General features: G+C 35.1%; 1 protein-coding gene across 1 annotated transcript in view; it reads right to left on the reverse strand.

Moving 5' to 3' along the window:
- Positions 1–7,450: 7,450 nt before the first annotated feature.
- Positions 7,451–20,429, reverse strand: part of LOC125668369 (uncharacterized protein DDB_G0290685-like) — a 53,709-nt gene continuing 40,730 nt past the window's right edge. Inside the window, exons 3-4 of the mRNA XM_048902433.2 lie at positions 15,673–15,785; positions 7,451–11,471 (exon numbers count right to left, since the gene is read on the reverse strand). Coding sequence (XP_048758390.2) covers positions 11,325–11,471; positions 15,673–15,785 — 260 coding nt within the window. The 3' untranslated portion in view covers positions 7,451–11,324. The remainder of the gene's footprint in view (positions 11,472–15,672; positions 15,786–20,429) is intronic.

The following is a 20,429-nucleotide window of genomic DNA, read 5'->3' on the forward strand; positions in this document are numbered from 1 at the left end:
AAAGCATAAATCGTGCCCATGGGGAATCCATTGAAATGGAAATTTCGTGAGAATAAATTCACTGTGTTGTTTAAGTACGTTTTGCATGGTTGCCGAGACCGACCCCTTCCCAGTACATTTGACAAATTAATATGCTTCTAGAAATATATAATGATTTCACATATACATGTTAAACTTGTGTTATGAGCCTGGCCACGCCAGTGACAGGTGACTTTTGATTTTAGGTTGCCCTATAAAACCCCAATTATTCGATATACATGTACAAAAATAGTTTATCATCTAAATCGAATTTTACAACGGGTATTGCAAGGATCAAAGGAATACCACGGTCATTATTTTGCGATATACTTCGTACGTAATAACTGATAAATGACTGAAGAATGCATAAATATTTGTCATTAAAGATAAATCAATCGTCTGCGTTCCGTAATCGATACACATGTAAACAATCCACAAGCAATTTAACCCTCTTTCACATATGTATAATTTTCTTGGACAGTGTATTCAAGGCAGTTAATATAATCCGTCAACATCAAATCAGATACTTGTAATATTTTTTTCAAAATAGAACTGGCTTACCCTACCATCTCGGGTTTTTTTGGTCAGCAATATATAACTGCCATGACGTCACAGTGACCTAATTTGTACATATAGCTGTATAGGAAAGCAATCAGCTGTATATTTCTGAGCCGTAGTAAAATAGAAATACAGTTCCTCTTTTCGTTGATGATGTAATAACCGTCTCGGCTTTTATATTTAACATTCACGAAAAGAAGAATTTTATTTCTTAAATTATTAATATTCCCGGAATAAAATGAACAATATGTATTGTAAAGTCCATACATGCACTTATAGATTTCAAAGACATTTCTGTTGATTCATTTTCAAACTCATATCTGTTAAGTGTTCACATGCATTCGTCAGTGATGAGAGCAGTCTGATGTTCCCCAGATAAGAGTTGCCTCACTCTCATATATATCACTTTTGTTTTACGTATCACAATCGCATTCACTGTAAGCTTCGTCTCTGCGCGAAAATTCCCCAGCTGGTGCGTCCCTACCGGAATCTTTCTCAGAATTGTCGCAATGACTTGTAACCTGAAAGGTGAAGATCACGAACAGTGATCAATCTCATAACTCCTATAAGCAATACAAAATAGGCATTTGGGCAAACACACCAGAGGTGGGATCAGGTGTCTAGGAGCAGTAAGCATCCCCTGTCGACACAATATGAATAAATAACATACGATGAAAACAATGCACATGGTATTAAGATTGAACACAATTTGGTTGCTATAGGTACATATGACGGGTACGTATATCCGTAGTCATCGTAATTACCAGGCGAATCTATTTACAACACCAATTTAGTTTATTTCACTGAAACCATGGAATGGCACATGAGATACTTGAAATATACTTGAATATAAACAGTAACAGGGGGCAAACGGACGAAAGATCAAGCTTGGATTTCTTGAAAAAATTTCAAACTTAAGTTTGAGTTTTCTTCTATTTAAGCAGTCAAAATTTGAGTAAAATCTCTGACTGAAGTCCAAATTTCGACTTGAGTTCTTTTCGAGAAATCCAAGCCAGTCGAATAGACAATATTATTGATTTTCAAAATAGACATACACAGCTTGCTTAGAGATACCGACGCTTTAGAAGACACATTATGTAGTGTTTGGGGCAGAACAATATTCTATGCTTTAAAAATCTCTATGTAATTTGCATATTACAGAATATAATGACATCCATGTCCATTTGAATTACAATGTACAGTATGTATATCTATACAAAAGCGGCTATTCCTTTCAATGTAAGATAAATACAACGAACAGTGATCAATCTCAGAACTCCTACAAGCAATACAAAATGGAAAGTTAGGCAAACACGGACCCCTGAATAAACCAGAAGTGGGATCAGGTGTCAATCAAGGAGGAGTAAGCATTCCCAGTTGACCGGTCACACCCGCTGTGAGCCCTATATCTTGATCAGGTAAACGGAGTTGTCCGTAGTCAAAACCAGTGTGCCAAGAACGGCCTTACAGTAGGTATGAAACGTCACACAACATTTGACCCAATGAAAGGTTGTATTGGCAAACTTGATTGTTATAACAATTATATAGTATGTGAAATGCTGACTTCAAATGAAGCACCTGCACCATCAACTTGTCTGTCAGTAGCCTGCCTCGATTTAAAAACTGATCATGCGTAGAACAAGCTCAGTTGAGAGGTATAAACATTGCTACATAAATATGGGAAGTTGACAGATATTACTCTACATGTACATGTATATGTCAAGTCCCGTGGGGATCGGGGTTAGAATAGGTAATCAGTACCCCCTTACTTGTCGTAAAAGGCGACTAAATGGAGCGGTCCTTCCGATGAGACCGCAAAATCCGAGGTCCCGTGTCACAGCCGGTGTGGCACGATAATGATCCCTCCCTGTTCAATGGCCATAAGCGCCGAGCATAGGCCTAAATTTTGCAGCCCTTCACCGGCAGTGGTGACGTCTCCATATGAGAGAAATATTCTCGAGAGAGACGTTAAACAATATTCAATCAATCGTGCAATCTGTCAACTTCAACAGGAAGGTGATGGTTTGTAGTTGTAAATTTAACAAAGAGTTTTCGTAACTTTCTTGGTAACTATTGCTATTTGAACTGTAGTATGTTATTATACTTATGCCCTTTCTATGTATTTAATTATTCCTGAGGGTTGTTTTAAATTGTTTTATATGATATCATTACATTAGGGGCTATATATTTAATGATAATAATTATGCATTTAATTCTGACACTATGAATGTTTTATTCACATGTATGTGCACCTCAATTTTATATTATCTTTTCTCTCACATTTTGTAAAGCGCTTTAGAGGACTAATGTCGATAGGGCGCTATATAAATCTTTTAATTACAATTACAATTTGTTTCAAGTCGCCTCTAAGACAATGAGAAACATGGATCTATAGTTAACTGATAAACTTTTTAAGCCCGCCACAAAATCAGCATTCGGTAAAAGTCTTTCTTTTCTTTTTAGGGGGAGAAAGGTGTGGGGACTAGAATAAAGGGAGGATTGAGGGAAGAATTGAAAGGAGAGAGAGAGAGAGAGCGAGAGATGCGGCAGGCCCGAAAGGAGGTTGAACCAGTCCCCCTGTTCTCACTCCTGAATTATTAACATTACAACATATATTTGCTTTTTAGCAGTATCACTGTGTTTTTTATGCGACTTATCTGAAGATTTCACAAGATTGTTATTATAACATAGATAATGTCGCCGTATTTTCTTGTAATGACTAACGCCTAATTTTGTCCCGTCCAGAATCAGGAATCATAATGTGTTAATACTTGAAACTACACCATTTATCGAGCTTGCTTGTATATTGTACCCTTGTGGTTCTGCAGAAGAAACTAAAAGAATTTTAGTAGATACATGTACACATTTCTGTATGTAACTTTGTATACTGGCTATTCACCGCTGTAGCTCTAGGGGTAAACAAACTTGAACCTATACATTATTTATTTTACAAAAGGTATTCATGTGATTCTTGTGGAGGATATTTTGAAATAAATTTCCAATATCTAAATGGGAATTTATACCCCATTTTGGCTCCATCGAATCTCATCTTCATTATATAAGAAAAGAAAGCGATCATTTCATTTCATATCCACTTGTCGTTACATTAAGAGTATAAAACAGATCAGCTAACAAATAAGCACAATTCGTGCCCATGGGAATCCCAAAACACCGTTAGAAGACTTGATCACCAATGATTGATTTATATTTTCCGCCACACTCAACAATTTTTCATTCATCTGGTGGCGCCCGGTGTTTTATTGGTGGAAGAGAACCCAGATACAATGTACCTGGGAAGAGACCACCGACCTTCCGAAAGTAAATTGGGAAACTTTCTCACTCACCGGCGCGAGCGGGTTTCGAACCCGTGACAACAGAGGTGAGAAGCCGTGTGATTTTGAGCGAGATGCTCTAACCACTCGGCCACGGAGCCCCCCCCCCCCCAAGACTATGAAGATATTGTCAATGAGGAACTCCAGCATATTTTTTAATTTCAACTTCAGAGTACTTGTGCGTGGAATCAGAATGGTGTTTACCAAAGTAAGTTTTTGAATGACTGATCACTAGATATATTTCCGTATTCCATTTTTGTTGAAGAAGCATCTGTCTATGATGTCAAAGAGTCTAGTCTTTCAATTTATCATGAGGAAAGGTCGTGTAAAGTGTTGAAAAGTTATACATTTTGATGTTGTTGATTTGAGAAAAAGTTTTGCGATTTTAGAGCATTTGATTTACACTACTTCTAGCATATGTAGTCGTACAGTACGTTCGCAGTTTCTCCTTCACAGCTGTAAATATTTTCGTGAGGAGGAAAAATAGGGGCTTAGAACATTTACTCGATCCAGCAATGTGTCTTTTTTAAAGAATGTTTAGGAATCCAGTATAGGAACAGTAAATCATATTCATCTGACCCATTGACTCGGATATGAAATGTGTCTAAAACTGAAGCATGGTTTTGAAAAAAATTCATCTTCTTAAAGGGTAGTTGGAATATATCTAAGTACGATTACCAAACATGGAATTAATGCCTAGTTGGTTTAAAATACAGTCGTAATAATGAGCCTTACAAAGACAATGTTGTTACAAGCTGTGTCAGCTGGAACCAAACATATTTCTCATGTAAACTATCTATATATTTTTTTCTTTCTGATTTACTAAACACAGAAGGATAGATGGTACTTACTTTTGTTTTGATGTGTCTACTGCGGGATTTTAATACTCCTCTTATACTTATAATCCTTTCTGACAATATATAAAGTTCTTCTTATTCATATTTAGCCCATCTTCTGGCATAATCTTCGACAGAATTCATAATTATCACGAGGCAAAATCTAGTACCAAACTAATGCAGTAGATGTAGTGATTCCACGCACGAGTACTCGGAAGTTGAAATAAAAAATATTAAAAAATATGCTAGAGTTCCTCATTGACAATATCTTCGTGGTCTTTGGTGATGATGTTTTCCAACAGTCTGTTGGAAATTCCCATAGGCACGAATTGTGCTCCTTTGTTAGCTGACCCTTTTCTATATTCATATGAAGCAGAATTCATTAAAAAAATGTCTTGCTGTGGCATTCAATTTGACATTTAGATATATCGACATTTTGTCTATTAACAATATTAATTTTCATTCATATGTCGATTCGATATATCCCTGTGAGCTCGAAATGAAAGACATCACAGTCATCCACTTCTGCTTCATACATAGATATTTTATTGAAAATAGACATCAACGGCACACTGACAACTCAACTGTATGACAAACGGGATTATTTCAGCTTCTCCATCATCAACTTCCCATATTTATGTAGCAATATTTCATTATTACCTGCATATGGTGTTTATATATCTCAACCGATTCGATATGCAAGGACTTATTCTATGTGAGTATTTAAATCAAGGCCGGCTACTGACAAACAAGTTAATGTTACAGGGGTTTCAACAGTCTCGTTTAAAGTCAACATTTCGCAAATTCCATGGTCGTTATAACGATCTACATGTAGTTTGCCAATACAACCTATCATAGTGTCAACTGCTGTCTGACGTGTTTCATACCGATTGTTAAGCAGTTTAGCACACTAATTTTGATAACGGATAACTCCGATTACCTGATCAAGATATAGGGCTCACAGCGGGTGTGACCGGTCGAGAGGGGATGCTTACTCCTCCTGGGCACCTGATCCCACCTCTGGTATATCCATAATTAGATAAGATAAATGAGATATATGTATTGGTTCCAGCTGACAAAGATTATTTGTAAGGCTTATTATTACAATTTTTTTAAACAGACTTGGCTTTACTTCCACATTTGGTAATCCTACTTATACTCCAAGTTCCCTTTCTAAAGTCGAAATTTTTCAAAATCGCGTTTCTGTTTGGAACACATTTAATATCCTGGTCAATGGAACGAATTGATACGAGTTACCGTGGTACCTATACTAGATTCCAACGCTGCACAAAAATCCTGAAAGCTGAGGTACATCGCTGAACCCATTAACTGTTCTAACAAGAGTCCATCTTTGTTCACAGAATTTTTAGCTGTTGTGAAATTAAAACTTCAGATGTGTCACAACATATAAAAGAAGTGGTGTACTCACAAATCAAAAGTAAATTCTAACAAGAGGCCCATGGGCCACATCGCTCTTCTTTGGCCCAATGGTTCTTGAGAAGAAGATTTTTAAAGCTTTTCCCTAGATTTGTATGTAAAACTTTGACACACACCCCCACTTGTGGCCCCATCCTACCCCCCCCCCCCCCCCCCTGATTTGAACAAACTTGAATCTGCACTATGTCAGAAAGTTTTCTTGTAAATATCAGCTTTTCTGACTCAGTGGTTATTGAGAAAAAGATTTTAACTATATATTTGTATGTAAAACTTTGATCCCCTATTGTGGCCCCATCCAACCCCAGGGGCCCATGATTTGAACAAACTTGAGTCTGCATTATTGCAGGAAGCTTTCATGTAAATCTCAGCTTTTCTGGCTTAGTGGTTCTTGAGAAGAAGATTTTTAAAGTTTTTCCCTATATATTTGTATGTAAAACTTTGATCCCCCCATGTGGCCCCATCCTACCACCGGGGGCCATGATTTGAACAAACTTAAATCTGCAATATGTCAGGAAGCTTTCAGCTCTTCTGGCCCTGTGGTTCTTAAGAAGATTTTTAAATGACCCCACCCTATTTTTGTGATTATCTCCCCTTTGAAAGGGACATGGCCCTTCATTTGAACAAACTTGAAAGCCCTTCACCCAAGGATGCTTTTGGCCATGTTTGGTTGAAATTGGCCCAGTGGTTCATGAGAAGAAGATGAAAATGTGAAAAGTTTACAGACAGACAGACGGACGCCGGACAAAATGTGATCAGAAAAGCTCACTTGAACCTAAAAACAAAATTCCAAAGAACTTTTAAGTAAGTGTAAAGTCTTAAAACTTTACCCACATCAATAGCATCAAAACGATTTTTCAAAACTTTACGTACAAAGACTAGGCTTGTTGACATCATGAATAGTTGTTTCTTCAAAAAAATTCAATTTTTTTGTCTTGTGACCAGTCATCCAAAAATATCTATTTAGTCTTTGGTTATCTGTCTGTTAGAATTCCCATGGACACAGAGTTCTCCTTTATTTGCTGACCTGTATTTGTATTCTATGTGAACCAGTCCCTTTAGCCTCCCTGAAATCAACCACAGGGCTCTCATTCGTTACATGCTTCCTATGTGCCAAGTTTAAAAACACATTCCTAAGCAATTTATCAAAAGAAACCATTATCCTTTTGACAAGGAAAGGGTGGGTGGAGTTGGGGGGTGGGGGGTGGGTGATTTTCAAACTCAGAGTCGCACATCCCACGAAACCTCTGCACTATCATTAACAACATAAAATAATTCAAGCCTCCCTTTATTGATGTTAAAAGACAAGGTCAATTTTTCATAGTATTAAAACAGTTCCTTAAGGTAGCTCCATCCTCATATGACTTATCAATATTAGTGGTTAAAAGTGGAAAAACTTTATTTATTCCCATTAATTAATAACCAAAGAAAATGTATATGTTGCCACCTTTTTAAAGATGTCAGACACACAAAAACAGAAGTACACATCAATGTAAGAAAATCACACATTTTCGTTAAACAGAATAATAGAAATAGATAAAAACTTGTTGAAATGACAAAATTTAAATATCAACAGTTTTAAGAAACGGCTAATTCATAAATATGTATAGATTGATTGTGGATATTAGGGAAACCAATGTATAATAGACATCCAGTAGAGGAAATTCCAGCAGAGGAGTTATTGCCCTTGACAACATTTTTTTAATCATAATTAATTGATTATCTATGTGAAATATAAACTTTTTCAGTATTTATAGTTTACCAGATTTTTTATTATATCCAGTGAATAAAATTCCTGAGAGAAATATATTTCTATCATGCGCAAAGTTTAATTTAATAAGATTTTTGCAAAATCCTATGACATCACATGAGGATCGATCAACCTTAATATTACATGTAGTAACCATTGCTTTGAAAAACAGGAAAACGATACAAAAGTACACTATAGGACTGCGTTCTCTGAAACAGGTCGCATGTAGTAACCATTGCTATGGAAAATTGGAAAATACTACAACAGTATACTATAGGACTGGTTTAAACACACATATTATATACCGCTAATCAAATCAACATACACATTACTTGTAAAAGCAGTTACGCTTGGCAGTCTTTCAAATATCTACGTAATTTTGATGATAAAGTTAACATTATGACAAGATACCCATGAACTACAAAGCTCACATTGAGTCACCTCGCTCAGTTAGCAATAGTGGTTTAATTTGCCATTGGACGACTATGTCTCACAATCAATGAACTTGTATTAATTCAAATATTAACCAGGAGACAAAGTTTGAACAAAATTGACTTAAAATAACAGAGAATGAGTAGCCCAGTGCGTTTCCCTTGTACAGCTTACACGACTTTATCTATACATGACTTTCAAACCTTATCTTAACCCCAGGGGCCATCATATAAAGAAACAAGAAGCCATCATATACAGAAAAATGACTGTACACCACAGGAGGAGGACAGCTGCATGTTCCTAATCATCTCCTCCTGATGTGTGTGGCACTTCATTTCACTACGCATAATATGCAAAGTTTTATTTAAGTTGCATCTGTGGTTGAGAAGAAATAGAAAATGTAAAGTTAATATAAAGTTAATTTCTCCAAAAAAACTCACTCTACTTGAACCTAAAACTGAGGTGAGTTAAAAATCAAGAAAACTGGAAACTCTGCAATACACGCACCTATACACATGTATATTACACATGTATATACAGTAAGATATGCTTAATACAAACATACTTATGACGAAGATTTCACGCTTATTGCAAAGTGATTCTAAATCCCCAATGAAAGAAAAATATTGAAAATTGTAATGGACTGATATAACGAAGTTAGGTTATAACAAATTGTTTTCTGTATTCAATCTTCTTTAAAAACATGTTACTTTCCAAACTATTCTATGAAATCAGATGTTCATTTTGAGTTCTAATTTATAAGAAATTGTAATTTTAAAGTACACCACACATTAAGATGTTGCACCAGACATAAATGTGAGCAAAACAAAACTAACAATGAAATGATACTGTACCACAGTCAGCTGAGGATTAAAAGTAACTATAACCTATTTTATAGGCTTACATACAAATGGAAAAATAAATATTTTACACAATATGAACCATACAAACATATATGTACGTAAAAAAGAATATAATGTAAATAATGCATATACATAGAATCTGAATAGCAATACACAAATTATATCAAATCGCTAACAGCACAGAAATGATAATTCTTTGACTTTTGCATTTGTGACTATACTGAGAGAAAAAAATCATGAGACCCACGACCACAATGCTCACCTTCCTTTTGCATTCAAGATATGTAATGGGTGCAAGTAATGCTAACTGAAATAAAATGGAACAATCAGAGCATGCAACCAAACACACAGGCAACTGCATCGTATTAATAGTTTGATAGTAAATTCAATCCCAAGTGATGCAGTTGCCTGTGACCAAACATAATATTAATCACCTGTACCTGTGTTACAGCCATTACAGAAAACTTCTGCCACTTCTGCATTCTTATTGAGTGGGAATAACATCAGAGCAAGAAGCAGTTCTGAAGAAAAAGCCAACACCCCCTTCCCCCCTAAGTAACGTTGATCATTCTGGAATTCTAATTTTTTAAAGAATAAAAACAATTCCTTCAGGAACACTTGGAGAGACATATGTGCTCCTTTCAGAGACTAGGCATGTAGCCATTCTGGATTCAGGCACAATTTCAGAACCCAGATCACTCTGTAAGCAATAATACACCTCTGTAACCTTCAGGAAAAACATTTGTGCCAAATTTGGTGGCAACACATATCATACCAGTGATGTTGTAATTCAGAGGCTTTGGTTAATATGTGAAACAGCCTATTTTCTTTAGTCCACTAGTAGAACAGTTTAGCAAGGCTATCGACCAAGCAAATACACACAGACAATAGACAAACCTTTCTCTGAAAAGCTCCCTTGGAGCAATGTTACCCCATGTAAAATGTCATTTGTTACGCATCATATCAAAACAATTTTCTAGCTATTCTTCTAATCATTCACTACATGCACTACGTAACAGGAATCTTTTAGCTTCCCCTCCGCCTTCTATATACAAGTACTGATTTTGAAACCTTTCATTATTGGAGACTGTAGATATTACGATTTTAAAGCCCCACAGACACACTGTACACATTTCACCCATCAAAAAAATTACAACAATGATCAGCATAAAGTTGTCATTCTACAAAACCACGGCAAGACTTCGATCTAAATCCTGACTGCTTCTTTACTTTGCTAGTCACACTATTTACAACACTTTTGGTGTATTACATTTTGGAACACGTTACAGATATGACCGTAAAACCTCTAGAATAAGAAAAGTAACAGCTCCTGATGGAATGATCAACGTCCGATTAACTTTCATACTTAATGAATACTTTTAAATTCAACTTAACTATTTACATTTTTATCTCACAGAAAATTTGTATCAATTAACAAAAAATTTCAAGTATAGTGAAAAAAATCTTAAGATTTTTTGTGAATAATTACAAACAAATAAATATACATGAACAATATAACAATAGTCAACACATTCCAATCCTTGAACAAGTTGCTAGGTACCTATACTCAGCAAGAAACATCCTCATTCAATTTTCTTATTCTTAAATCTCAGATGATTTAATCTCAGATGATTTACTCAGCTAAACAACTCAGTACATCATACTAAGATAGATAACTCAGTGGATCATTTTCTATGCAACAGAACATGACCTTTGATTTGCTAGTTTATATATATTCAATACAACAATTGAAAGAGCATGTTACTTGCCTTGTCTAGTGTGATCGTTTCTTATTGTACAAAAACATGAATGTGAACAAAATGTATGGAATGTGTCTCTAGCTTTCGATCATGAAACATTTCAGCTATAAACATCTACTGTTTTTCCTAATTTGTATCACAGTCGAGCAGAAAAAAATAATTTAACTACAACTTATTCATCAGTAAGAACTATGAAATTGAAACTTTAAAAAAAAAAAACAACCCCCCAAAAAACCAGCAACCCACTAACCCCCAACAAATCAACACATTATATTTTTAGCACTTGTAAAATTTCATTGCTGAGGAACAAGTCTATCACCACACAAATTGCTTTTCCTGGTTCAGTATACGTAACTGGTTGATTTGGTTGATTTTTCCAGAGAAGGCATGACATCATCAACACTCGGCTTGAGTTTGCTGTAGGCGACTTTACTTGACCTACGTGAAGATCTATGGCCACTTCGACCTTCAACTATGAAGGCCACAATCTGAAAGATATAACATCATCAAGTACTTTTGCTGAAGTGAGATACTGTAAACTTGGTTGCATTCCCATTGTATAAAAACGACATTTTTACTGGTGTTACATGTGTAGCTGGATAGTAGAGTAGTATAAACACAAGACGTATTGCATAAAGCTGACCATCTACAAGTAGTACAAACATTAGATGTATTACACAAAGCTGACTATCTACTAGTAGTACAAACATAAGACGTATTACACAAAGCTGACCATCTACGAGTAGTTGAGTGGTATAAACATAAGACTTATTACACAAAGCTGACCATCTACAAGTACCTCATACTGATCCCCATTCTTTTATTAACTTTCATATTAAATTCCTAGAATGGCATGACCTATAGGCTATCTTGATATAATTTTTACTGTTCAAATCAGATGTATAAATTCGCTTTTAATGACACTTGAAAAATGGGCAGTCTTAAAGTAAGCCATCAGTGACACAATCACAAAAAAAAAAGAAGAAAATGAATAAAGCTTTTAATGCTTAAAAGAATGTGGTATTTATAATTATAAAAGTAATTCTGAGGTGGATTTTAAAATTTAATGGGGAATCAAATTTGACTACTTCATAGTGGAATTTTTGCCTTTGTGGACCAATTTTCCATCAATTTAATTGCACATTTTGCAATACCACCTTTTTGATATTATTAGTGTTTTTTATATGTATATTGGCTGGGATCAATTTGTGTAATTTACAGGTTTAATTGCTCATTTGCAAACCTAGTCATTAGTAAATGGTTGTTTATATTAAGTTGTCCCAGCCAATTAATTGTGCATAGATTGGTATATTACGTCATTTTGTTTGAAGTTGTTTTATTACGTCATTTGTTTGATCATGATGGCATGTTCACTTACAATGTTGTGTTTTTCATATTTAGATATTTCAATGATTATCCAACCACAAAAACTAAGCTACGGAATGCTACAGTTTTTTGCTCATATGCGGGTTTTTCTATTTCAAAATTGCGGAATATAAAATGATATTAAAGGTGTAACAATGAACTGTGAGTCAGTATATCATGGTAATATTATGTTATGTGCGATTCATGATACTTTACACTATACCGCGGTTTGGTATTCTTGGCCCTGATTAATTTGAACCGTCTGATTTGGCTTAAAATTACATTGTGAAAATCCTGGCTTTCAGTAGTGGAAAACGTGGTGTCAACCGTGCTGGAATTATTTATCCACCTAGCTGTGACCCAAAGACCTCTAATATGGGAGCATTTTGGATTCCATGCAAGGGAAGAAAATGGTAGATCATGTTGATGTTTTGATCTTTCAAAAGAAAAATATGCAGTTGTAATAGTAGGGTGCAATTAAATGATACCAAAAGCAGTGCAATTGTTCATTTGTTATTATTCATAGCATCTTAAAAGTATCGTGATATGTATCGTAGCGTCAGGTCTGTATCGTGATATGTATCGTAGCGTCAGGTCTGTATCGTGATATGTATCGTAGCGTCAGGTCGGTATCATGATATGTATCGTAACGTCAGGTCTGTATCGTGATATGTATCGTAGCGTCAGGTCTGTATCGTGATATGTATCGTAACGTCAGGTCGGTATCGTGATATGTATCGTAACGTCAGGTCTGTATCGTGATATGTATCGTAGCGTCAGGTCTGTATCGTGATATGTATCGTAACGTCAGGTCTGTATCGTGATATGTATTGTAACGTCAGGTCTGTATCGTGATATGTATCGTAGCGTCAGGTCTGTATCGTGATATGTATCGTAACGTCAGGTCTGTATCGTGATATGCATCATATCATGAGGCAAGCGTATTGTTGCATCCCTATGTAATATGTATAAATGTTGGTTTTTTGCTTTTTTTGAGTAGATTACAAAGTATAAACAGATTTACTGCCTACTACAGTGTTAGAATTAAAACTCTTCTTTTGTCATCAAAAGCCATTCATAGACACAGGAGTCAGGCATTGTGAGGATGAGTCTGAAGGTCTGGTGTCTCTAGAAAGGGGAAGATCTAACACCCCTGGAAAGGGAAAGGTCTAAGGTCCCCAGAAAAGGCAAGGTCTAGCACCCCCAGAAAAAGCAGGAGGTTTATGGACACCACAAAGGGAAGCATTAACAGAGAGCAGAATGTAGCTTTTTAAAATGATCACATGACTGTGGTGGAATTCAAACTGCCAATAATTTGGTTATTGTCTTCACCAATCAGACCACTTAGCCACTTGCTCCTTGAGTTATGATGTCTTAAATCCTTTTTTTTCAAAATGCAATTGCCATAATGACATACCGTATATACTTGCCTATAAGTCGGTTCGCCTAGAAGTCGGTTGTATAGTTATGTTATTTTGAGGGGAATTGCCATTGACCCATTTATAAGTCGGTCTAACTTTTTTTTCAAGAATCGGTTGACAATTTCAAATCAATGCTCTAATGTTTTTACCTGTGTTTCAAATAATATTTTGAGAAATGCACCGATATTTGATATTTTTTCCGAACAAATCAATTTCATATCAATATTTTTATATTATTATTTATCTGTGTTCCAATAATGTTTTGGGATATATGACATCGATATTTCACTTTTTATTCTCAATGAATTAAACAGTTACTATTTTGTTTACTTTGTCCATGTTTTTGTACTTTAAACAAGAGGCACACAGGCCTTATCGGTCACCTGAATACTAGTGAAAAAGTATCACTACTTCCATGGGCTATGAAATCTAGAAATTTTTTCCTGTTTTGAATATCTAAGCTAAATTCTAATGTTCAGCAACAGTATAAAACAAGATGTGTTCTTAAAACTTCACGGCCTTCAAAAGTGCATACACTGATGAAAGGCTTTAAATAATAGGTGTATTAACATTATAACATATGACTATTTGGACCCTAACCCTGGGTTTTGATTGAAATTCACCATTTTTTGTACATCCTTTTCTACTATTCCTAAGTATGCATTTAGATTTTATACAGTATCAGCAAACTTACACATAAATACTATATACAGAGTGTTGCACCACCCTGGAGTCAGAACCCTTACTCCGGGGATCATCAAATTTACAATTGGTAAAAGACTACCTGCTCTATCCATTTACAGTACTTTCAATTTAGTATCAACAGCACTAAAGAAGATGTTATTTAAGTGTTTTACATATAAACACTTAATACGAAGTTTGGCCCCGCCCTGGGGTCAGAACCCCTACCCCGGGGATCATGAAATTTACAATTTTGGTAGAGCCCTTCCTGCTCTCCATCACCATGCATTTAGTTTTTCTTACACATGTACGGTTCTTGAGAAGAAGATTTTTGAAAATTGGTCAATTTTGGGCTGTTTTTGCTCCGCCCCTAAGGCCCCAGGGGTGCAGGAATCCTGAAATTTACAATTTCTGTCCTCCTTGTTCCAAAGATGCTTCATACCAAATATGAAAAAAATTGGAATGATAGTTATCAAGAGGAAGTTAAAAATTTCTATTGTTCACACACTTAATAACCGACCATTTTGGCCCCACCTTGATACCAAAACCCCTACACCTGGGATCATCAAATTTACAATTTTGGTAACGGACTACCTGCTCTTTCTAAATATCTATTTGTTTCAATATAGTATCAACAGCACTAAAGAAGATGTTATTTAAGTGTTTTATACATAAACACTATATAACAAGTTTGGCCCCACCCTGGGGTCAGAACCCTTACCCCGGGGATCATGAAATTTACAATTTTGGTAGAGTTAAGAAGATTTTTGAAAATTGGTCAATTTTGGGCAGTTTTTGCCCTGCCCCTAAGGCCCCAGGGGTGCTGGAGACCTGAAATTTACAGTTTATGTTTCCCTTGTCCCAAAGATACTTCATACCAAATTTGAAAAGAATTGGACTTGTAGTTATCAAGAAGTTAAAAATGTTCAATTGTTAATGCATGATGGACGACGACAACCGATTGCAATAGGTCACTTGAGTTTACTCAGGTGACCTAAAACTACTAGGCTATACATAACGTCATCCAGAAAAATACTAATCTTCTTAGGACACTCCTATAAGTCGGACACAGAGTTTTGGGCCAAAATTTAACTCCCAAGAATCCGACTTGTAGGTGAGTATACGGTATTGGATAATTTTTACATGATACCAGATTGAGGTTATATCCTATACTTTCTACATTTTCATTATGCCTTGAATAACTTAGAAAGCTTAATATTACCTTTTGCTTGTTGTGGAAAATAACATAACCTGCCACACACAAAACCACTGCAGTCAGAAAGTAAGCCATAAAATGACCTTCAGGTTCCGACTCCGGATTTAGGGAGGAGAAATCTGGAAGAAATCAATCAAAACAAAAATCACATATATAAATATTCATAAAACAATAATCACAGATATAAATATTCATAAAACAATAGTACTCACAGATATAAATATTCAGAAAACAAATCATATAATGAAAATATTCATACAGTATTCAATCTAATTAAAATTAGATCATCATTCTATGAACCACTCACACGTATGTGTAGCGATAGTAGATGAGCGGATCAAAGGTCCTAATTATAATCAGAGTGTATAGATGAGCGGATCAAAGGATCTAATTATAATCAGAGTGTATAGATGAGCGGATCAAAGGTCCTAATTATAATCAGAGTGTATAGATGAGCGGATCAAAGGATCTAAATTAAATTATAAACAGAGTGTATAGATGAGCGGAGCAAAGGATCTAATTATAATCAGAGTGTATAGATGAGCGGATCAAAGGATCTAATTATAATCAGAGTGTACATCATTCAGCTCCTTCCTCTCTGACAAGATTCGATTTCATAATTTTCTCTGTAGAAAAAAAATCTATGAAATTAAGATCTAGTGAATATAACTTAGCCATAATGTTTATACAGAAAAGGTATAAAAACCATGAATTCAAAACTGCATGAAAAAGGATGTATAAAAAGACGTCAAGAAACTTCGACAAGAACAATGAAATAAGCAGAGGCAAATTCAAGGTCATACAGAAATTAAAGACTCTTCTCATGCCTGGAGTTCTTTAGTGTTGTAATCTACGAATGACTATTTCTGTTATACAGCGCTCTAAATCTCTGCAATCTACGAATGACTATTTCTGTTATACAGCGCTCTAAATCTCTGCAATCTACGAATGACTATTTCTGTTATACAAGGCCACTCTAAATCTCTGCCATGTCTGTAATATTTCTGACTTAATTTTCCATGAATAATCTAGCCAGAGTGAAAGAAATGATGTATTTGTAAAGGATAATTTCAGGAAACTATGAGTCTTTTATAAAGGATCTCATCAATTCCAATAATGAACTTGATTAAACGACCTCAGGGTTAAGAGTCATCAATACTGTGTGTCCAGTACGAGTTGTTTAATCTCTTCATCATGGCTCTGGCCCCGGTAGACAAGTGAATTTTATCTGGCCAATGACTTTTGTTAAGGCCATTCCACATTTCCTTGGTTGTAAGTGACTTTTGTGTCGAGAATCAGCTACTATCTTTCCATTAGAATACTGTGGCACAGATTTTGATCTTTTTCCTTCAGTGACCTTGACCTTCTGCAAATGGCCTTACACTACTGTCATGACACACCCTTGAGTCACAAGCAATCTATGAATGAGCAGTTACTGACTCCCACACAAGTGTACAGAAGACATTTATTAGTTTACGTCTTACAAGTTAATTTCCACTATTAAAGAGGTCCATCCCATAAAATGATATTTCTATGAAATTGAGCAATGTGAACTGTGAAGTGGGAAAAAAATAAAGTTATCCCCGTCTGTTCAAATATTTGACTATGGTATATATAATTCAAAGCTGCATATTTCATACTACGAAGGTTCATTATGGTCCCCTACTTATATCGAAAAAAGGGGGATGTTAATTTGGGTCTGTTTCACTGTGTCTTCAAACTTCTGTCTCCAGAAAATATCTCTGTGAGTCTTAAGCTTTTGCTGCAATGAAATTTCATACTATAACTCCCTGGGACACTGACTTAAAACGAGACTTTACTGATTTTGATATCAAAAGGTCAAAAATCAAGGTCAGAAATTCATCTATTAACAAATATGGTTTCCAGATGATAACTTAAATTTAGTTTTTAGGTCACCTCGAGTAAATTATTATGTTCCCCAAACAAAGTTTGGGAACATATTGTTTTTACTCTGTTTCTTATTATTATGTCTCCAAACACAAAGTGTCGGAGACATATTGTTTTTGCTCCATTTCTTATTATGTCTTCGAACACAAAGTGTCGGAGACATATTGTTTTTGCTCCGTTTCTTATTATTATTATGTCTCCGAACACAAAGTGTCGGAGACATATTGTTTTTGCTCCATTTCTTATTATTATTATGTCTCCGAACACAAATTGTTTTTGCTCCGTTTCTTATTATTAAGGTCTTCCGTCTCAACGGAAGACCTTATAGTGATTCTTATGTTTCTTTTCCTCTATTATTAAGATCTTCCGTTTCAATGGAAGACCTTCTTGTTATTCTGTTGTTTCTTTTCCTCCTTTATTATTATTATTCTTTTTCTTACTGATTTTGTGCACGCGATTTCTCGAAAATAGCTTGACAGATTTTCATGAAACTATCAAGAACAATGCAACGTAAGTTGATCTAAATTCCATGTTTTTGTTTTTTTGAAAATCACTTCCGGTGGAGAGTTACGGCCGAATTTCTATTTTTAAAATGAAATTTTGTCTGGGCGATTTTTCATAAACAGTTAAAGATTGAGTCTTGAAACTTTCAGGGATAATAGATGCATGGTGACTAATGTAGCTTTGTAATAAGGTTTACCTGGCTGATTGAGATCCGTCACTTCCTGTTGTCACCAGAAGTGAACAAAAGAAACGTCAAATTTCAAATTTATGCTTTAGAAACAAAACTTACATTGATGAATTATGTCTCATTCGGTATTTCAGATAATGTTAAACTTACCGGAAGTTTAATCGAAACTTCCGATTTTTAGAGAAAAACTTCGAAAAAGTTGGTTTTTCTTTGTCCTCGTATATCTCGCTTATTTATCAAGTTTTTAATAAAATATTTACAGATATTATTGACATTATCCATCTCTAGGGATGATTGGTAGCGACTTGTAGCTTTGTAATAAGATTTATCATTGTCATCCGTCACTTCCGGTCACCACCGAAAGTGAACGAAAGAATCGTCAAATATCAAATTTACGCTTTTGAAACAAAATGTGCATGGAATAATTAAGTGTCTTTTAGAGTTCCAGAAAATGTTACATTTTCCGGAAGTTTAAACAACAACTTCTGGTTTTTAGAGAAAAGCTTCGAAAAATTATTCTTTCATTGCTATCATAGCTCTCGCTTAGAAATCAAGTGTTTAATATAAATTTTCACATATATAATTGATTTAATCCATTTTCAGAGTAAAGTGAATTATTTTGTTTTTCAAAATCCACTTCCATGCACATTCATTAAATATCTACGATTTCCGGGTTTTTTTTCTCCAGGCGTTTTCTCATAAATAATCAAAAATTGAATCTTGAAACTTTCAGGAATGTTAGATGGTGACCTGTAAATGTGACATACATGTTTTAATTTTGTTGCCATCACTTCCGTCATCCACCGGAAGTACCTTAAAAAGATGTAATTTTTCATTTTATAAATTGTAATGCTCATTACATTATTCAATAGAATGTAATCAGTTATACCATTTCCACCAGGAGTTGTTTTTTCGAAACCGGAAGTTGTCCGAAATCTCAGTATTTTTCATGGAAATTTTTAGTGTGGGTTCCTACGCGGTCCATTTGGGATTTTTAATCGTTTGATGGACTCCTGGGATACTCGAAAGTGAATAAAATAAAACCGAAATCGTTTATAATTGATAAATTGTGTCTTACATGTATGTGCATGTTTATTTCTTTCATGTATAGTCGTTCTTCACTAATTGAATTCTTTCAGTTAAGATCCAATCTTGTCAGAAATTGGACGAAAGACCTATTCGTTGCTCGCAACGAGATCATTTCTAGTTATTATTCTTTTTCTCCGGTACTTTTTTGTCCGGTAGTGTTATCAGAAACCACAAAAGGGATCGATATGAAACTTTCCAGGATGATAGTATAGCGTTTGTAGATGTGCATAGTGATAGTCATTTTGTCTGCACGTGCATGCACGCATGCGCACATGCACTGCAATTTTGGTACAAAAAATGGAAAATCAGAATATTAAAGGAATCGATATGAGACCTAAATAGGATGGTAGTATATCATTTGTAGATATGAAAAATGATAGTTATTTTGTCTGCACGCGCACACATGTGCATTACAAAATTTGTACACTAACTTTGGAATCAGTCTAACTTTTTTGTTGTTCATTGAAATGGCTTGATATTCATATCATAGGTAGATATTGAGAGCCTTAACTGATCTGCATGGTCAAAATTACCAATTTGCATGCGCATGCACGTGCGCTTCATTTTGATTGGATAGTACTAAAACGTTTGTAACTATCTTATTTATGAAGCAAATGAACTGATATTCACAGCATACGTAGACAATACGTGTATCTATATATTGGTGTAATAAAAAAGGCCAACGCACACACGAATGCACGTGCAACGCTTTTCAAATGTTCACTTTTTAAAGGACGATAAGGTTTTTGTTTTTCATCAAATTCTAATGATATTAGGGGTTTAGATGTGCCTTGGTACTCCTTACAAATTGCTGTGGTTAGAATTACTGTTCAGCATGTGCATGCACGTGTGCTGAATTCTGATTGGACGATTTTAAAATCGCTATAACTTACTTATATTAGGTGGAAACGTTATGAAATTCATACTGTGAATATATGATACAAATGCCTGTTGAACAACATCAACAAAAATTCGGAATCATACACGCGTGCACGTGCAATGCTTTATTTCATTTCTTGGTACTGAAATGACCATATTGAATGTACTACATGTAATTAAAGGCTAAAATAAAATG

The sequence above is a fragment of the Ostrea edulis genome, chromosome 4 (assembly GCF_947568905.1).
Source record: "Ostrea edulis chromosome 4, xbOstEdul1.1, whole genome shotgun sequence".
NCBI classification, from domain to species: Eukaryota; Metazoa; Mollusca; class Bivalvia; order Ostreida; family Ostreidae; genus Ostrea; species Ostrea edulis.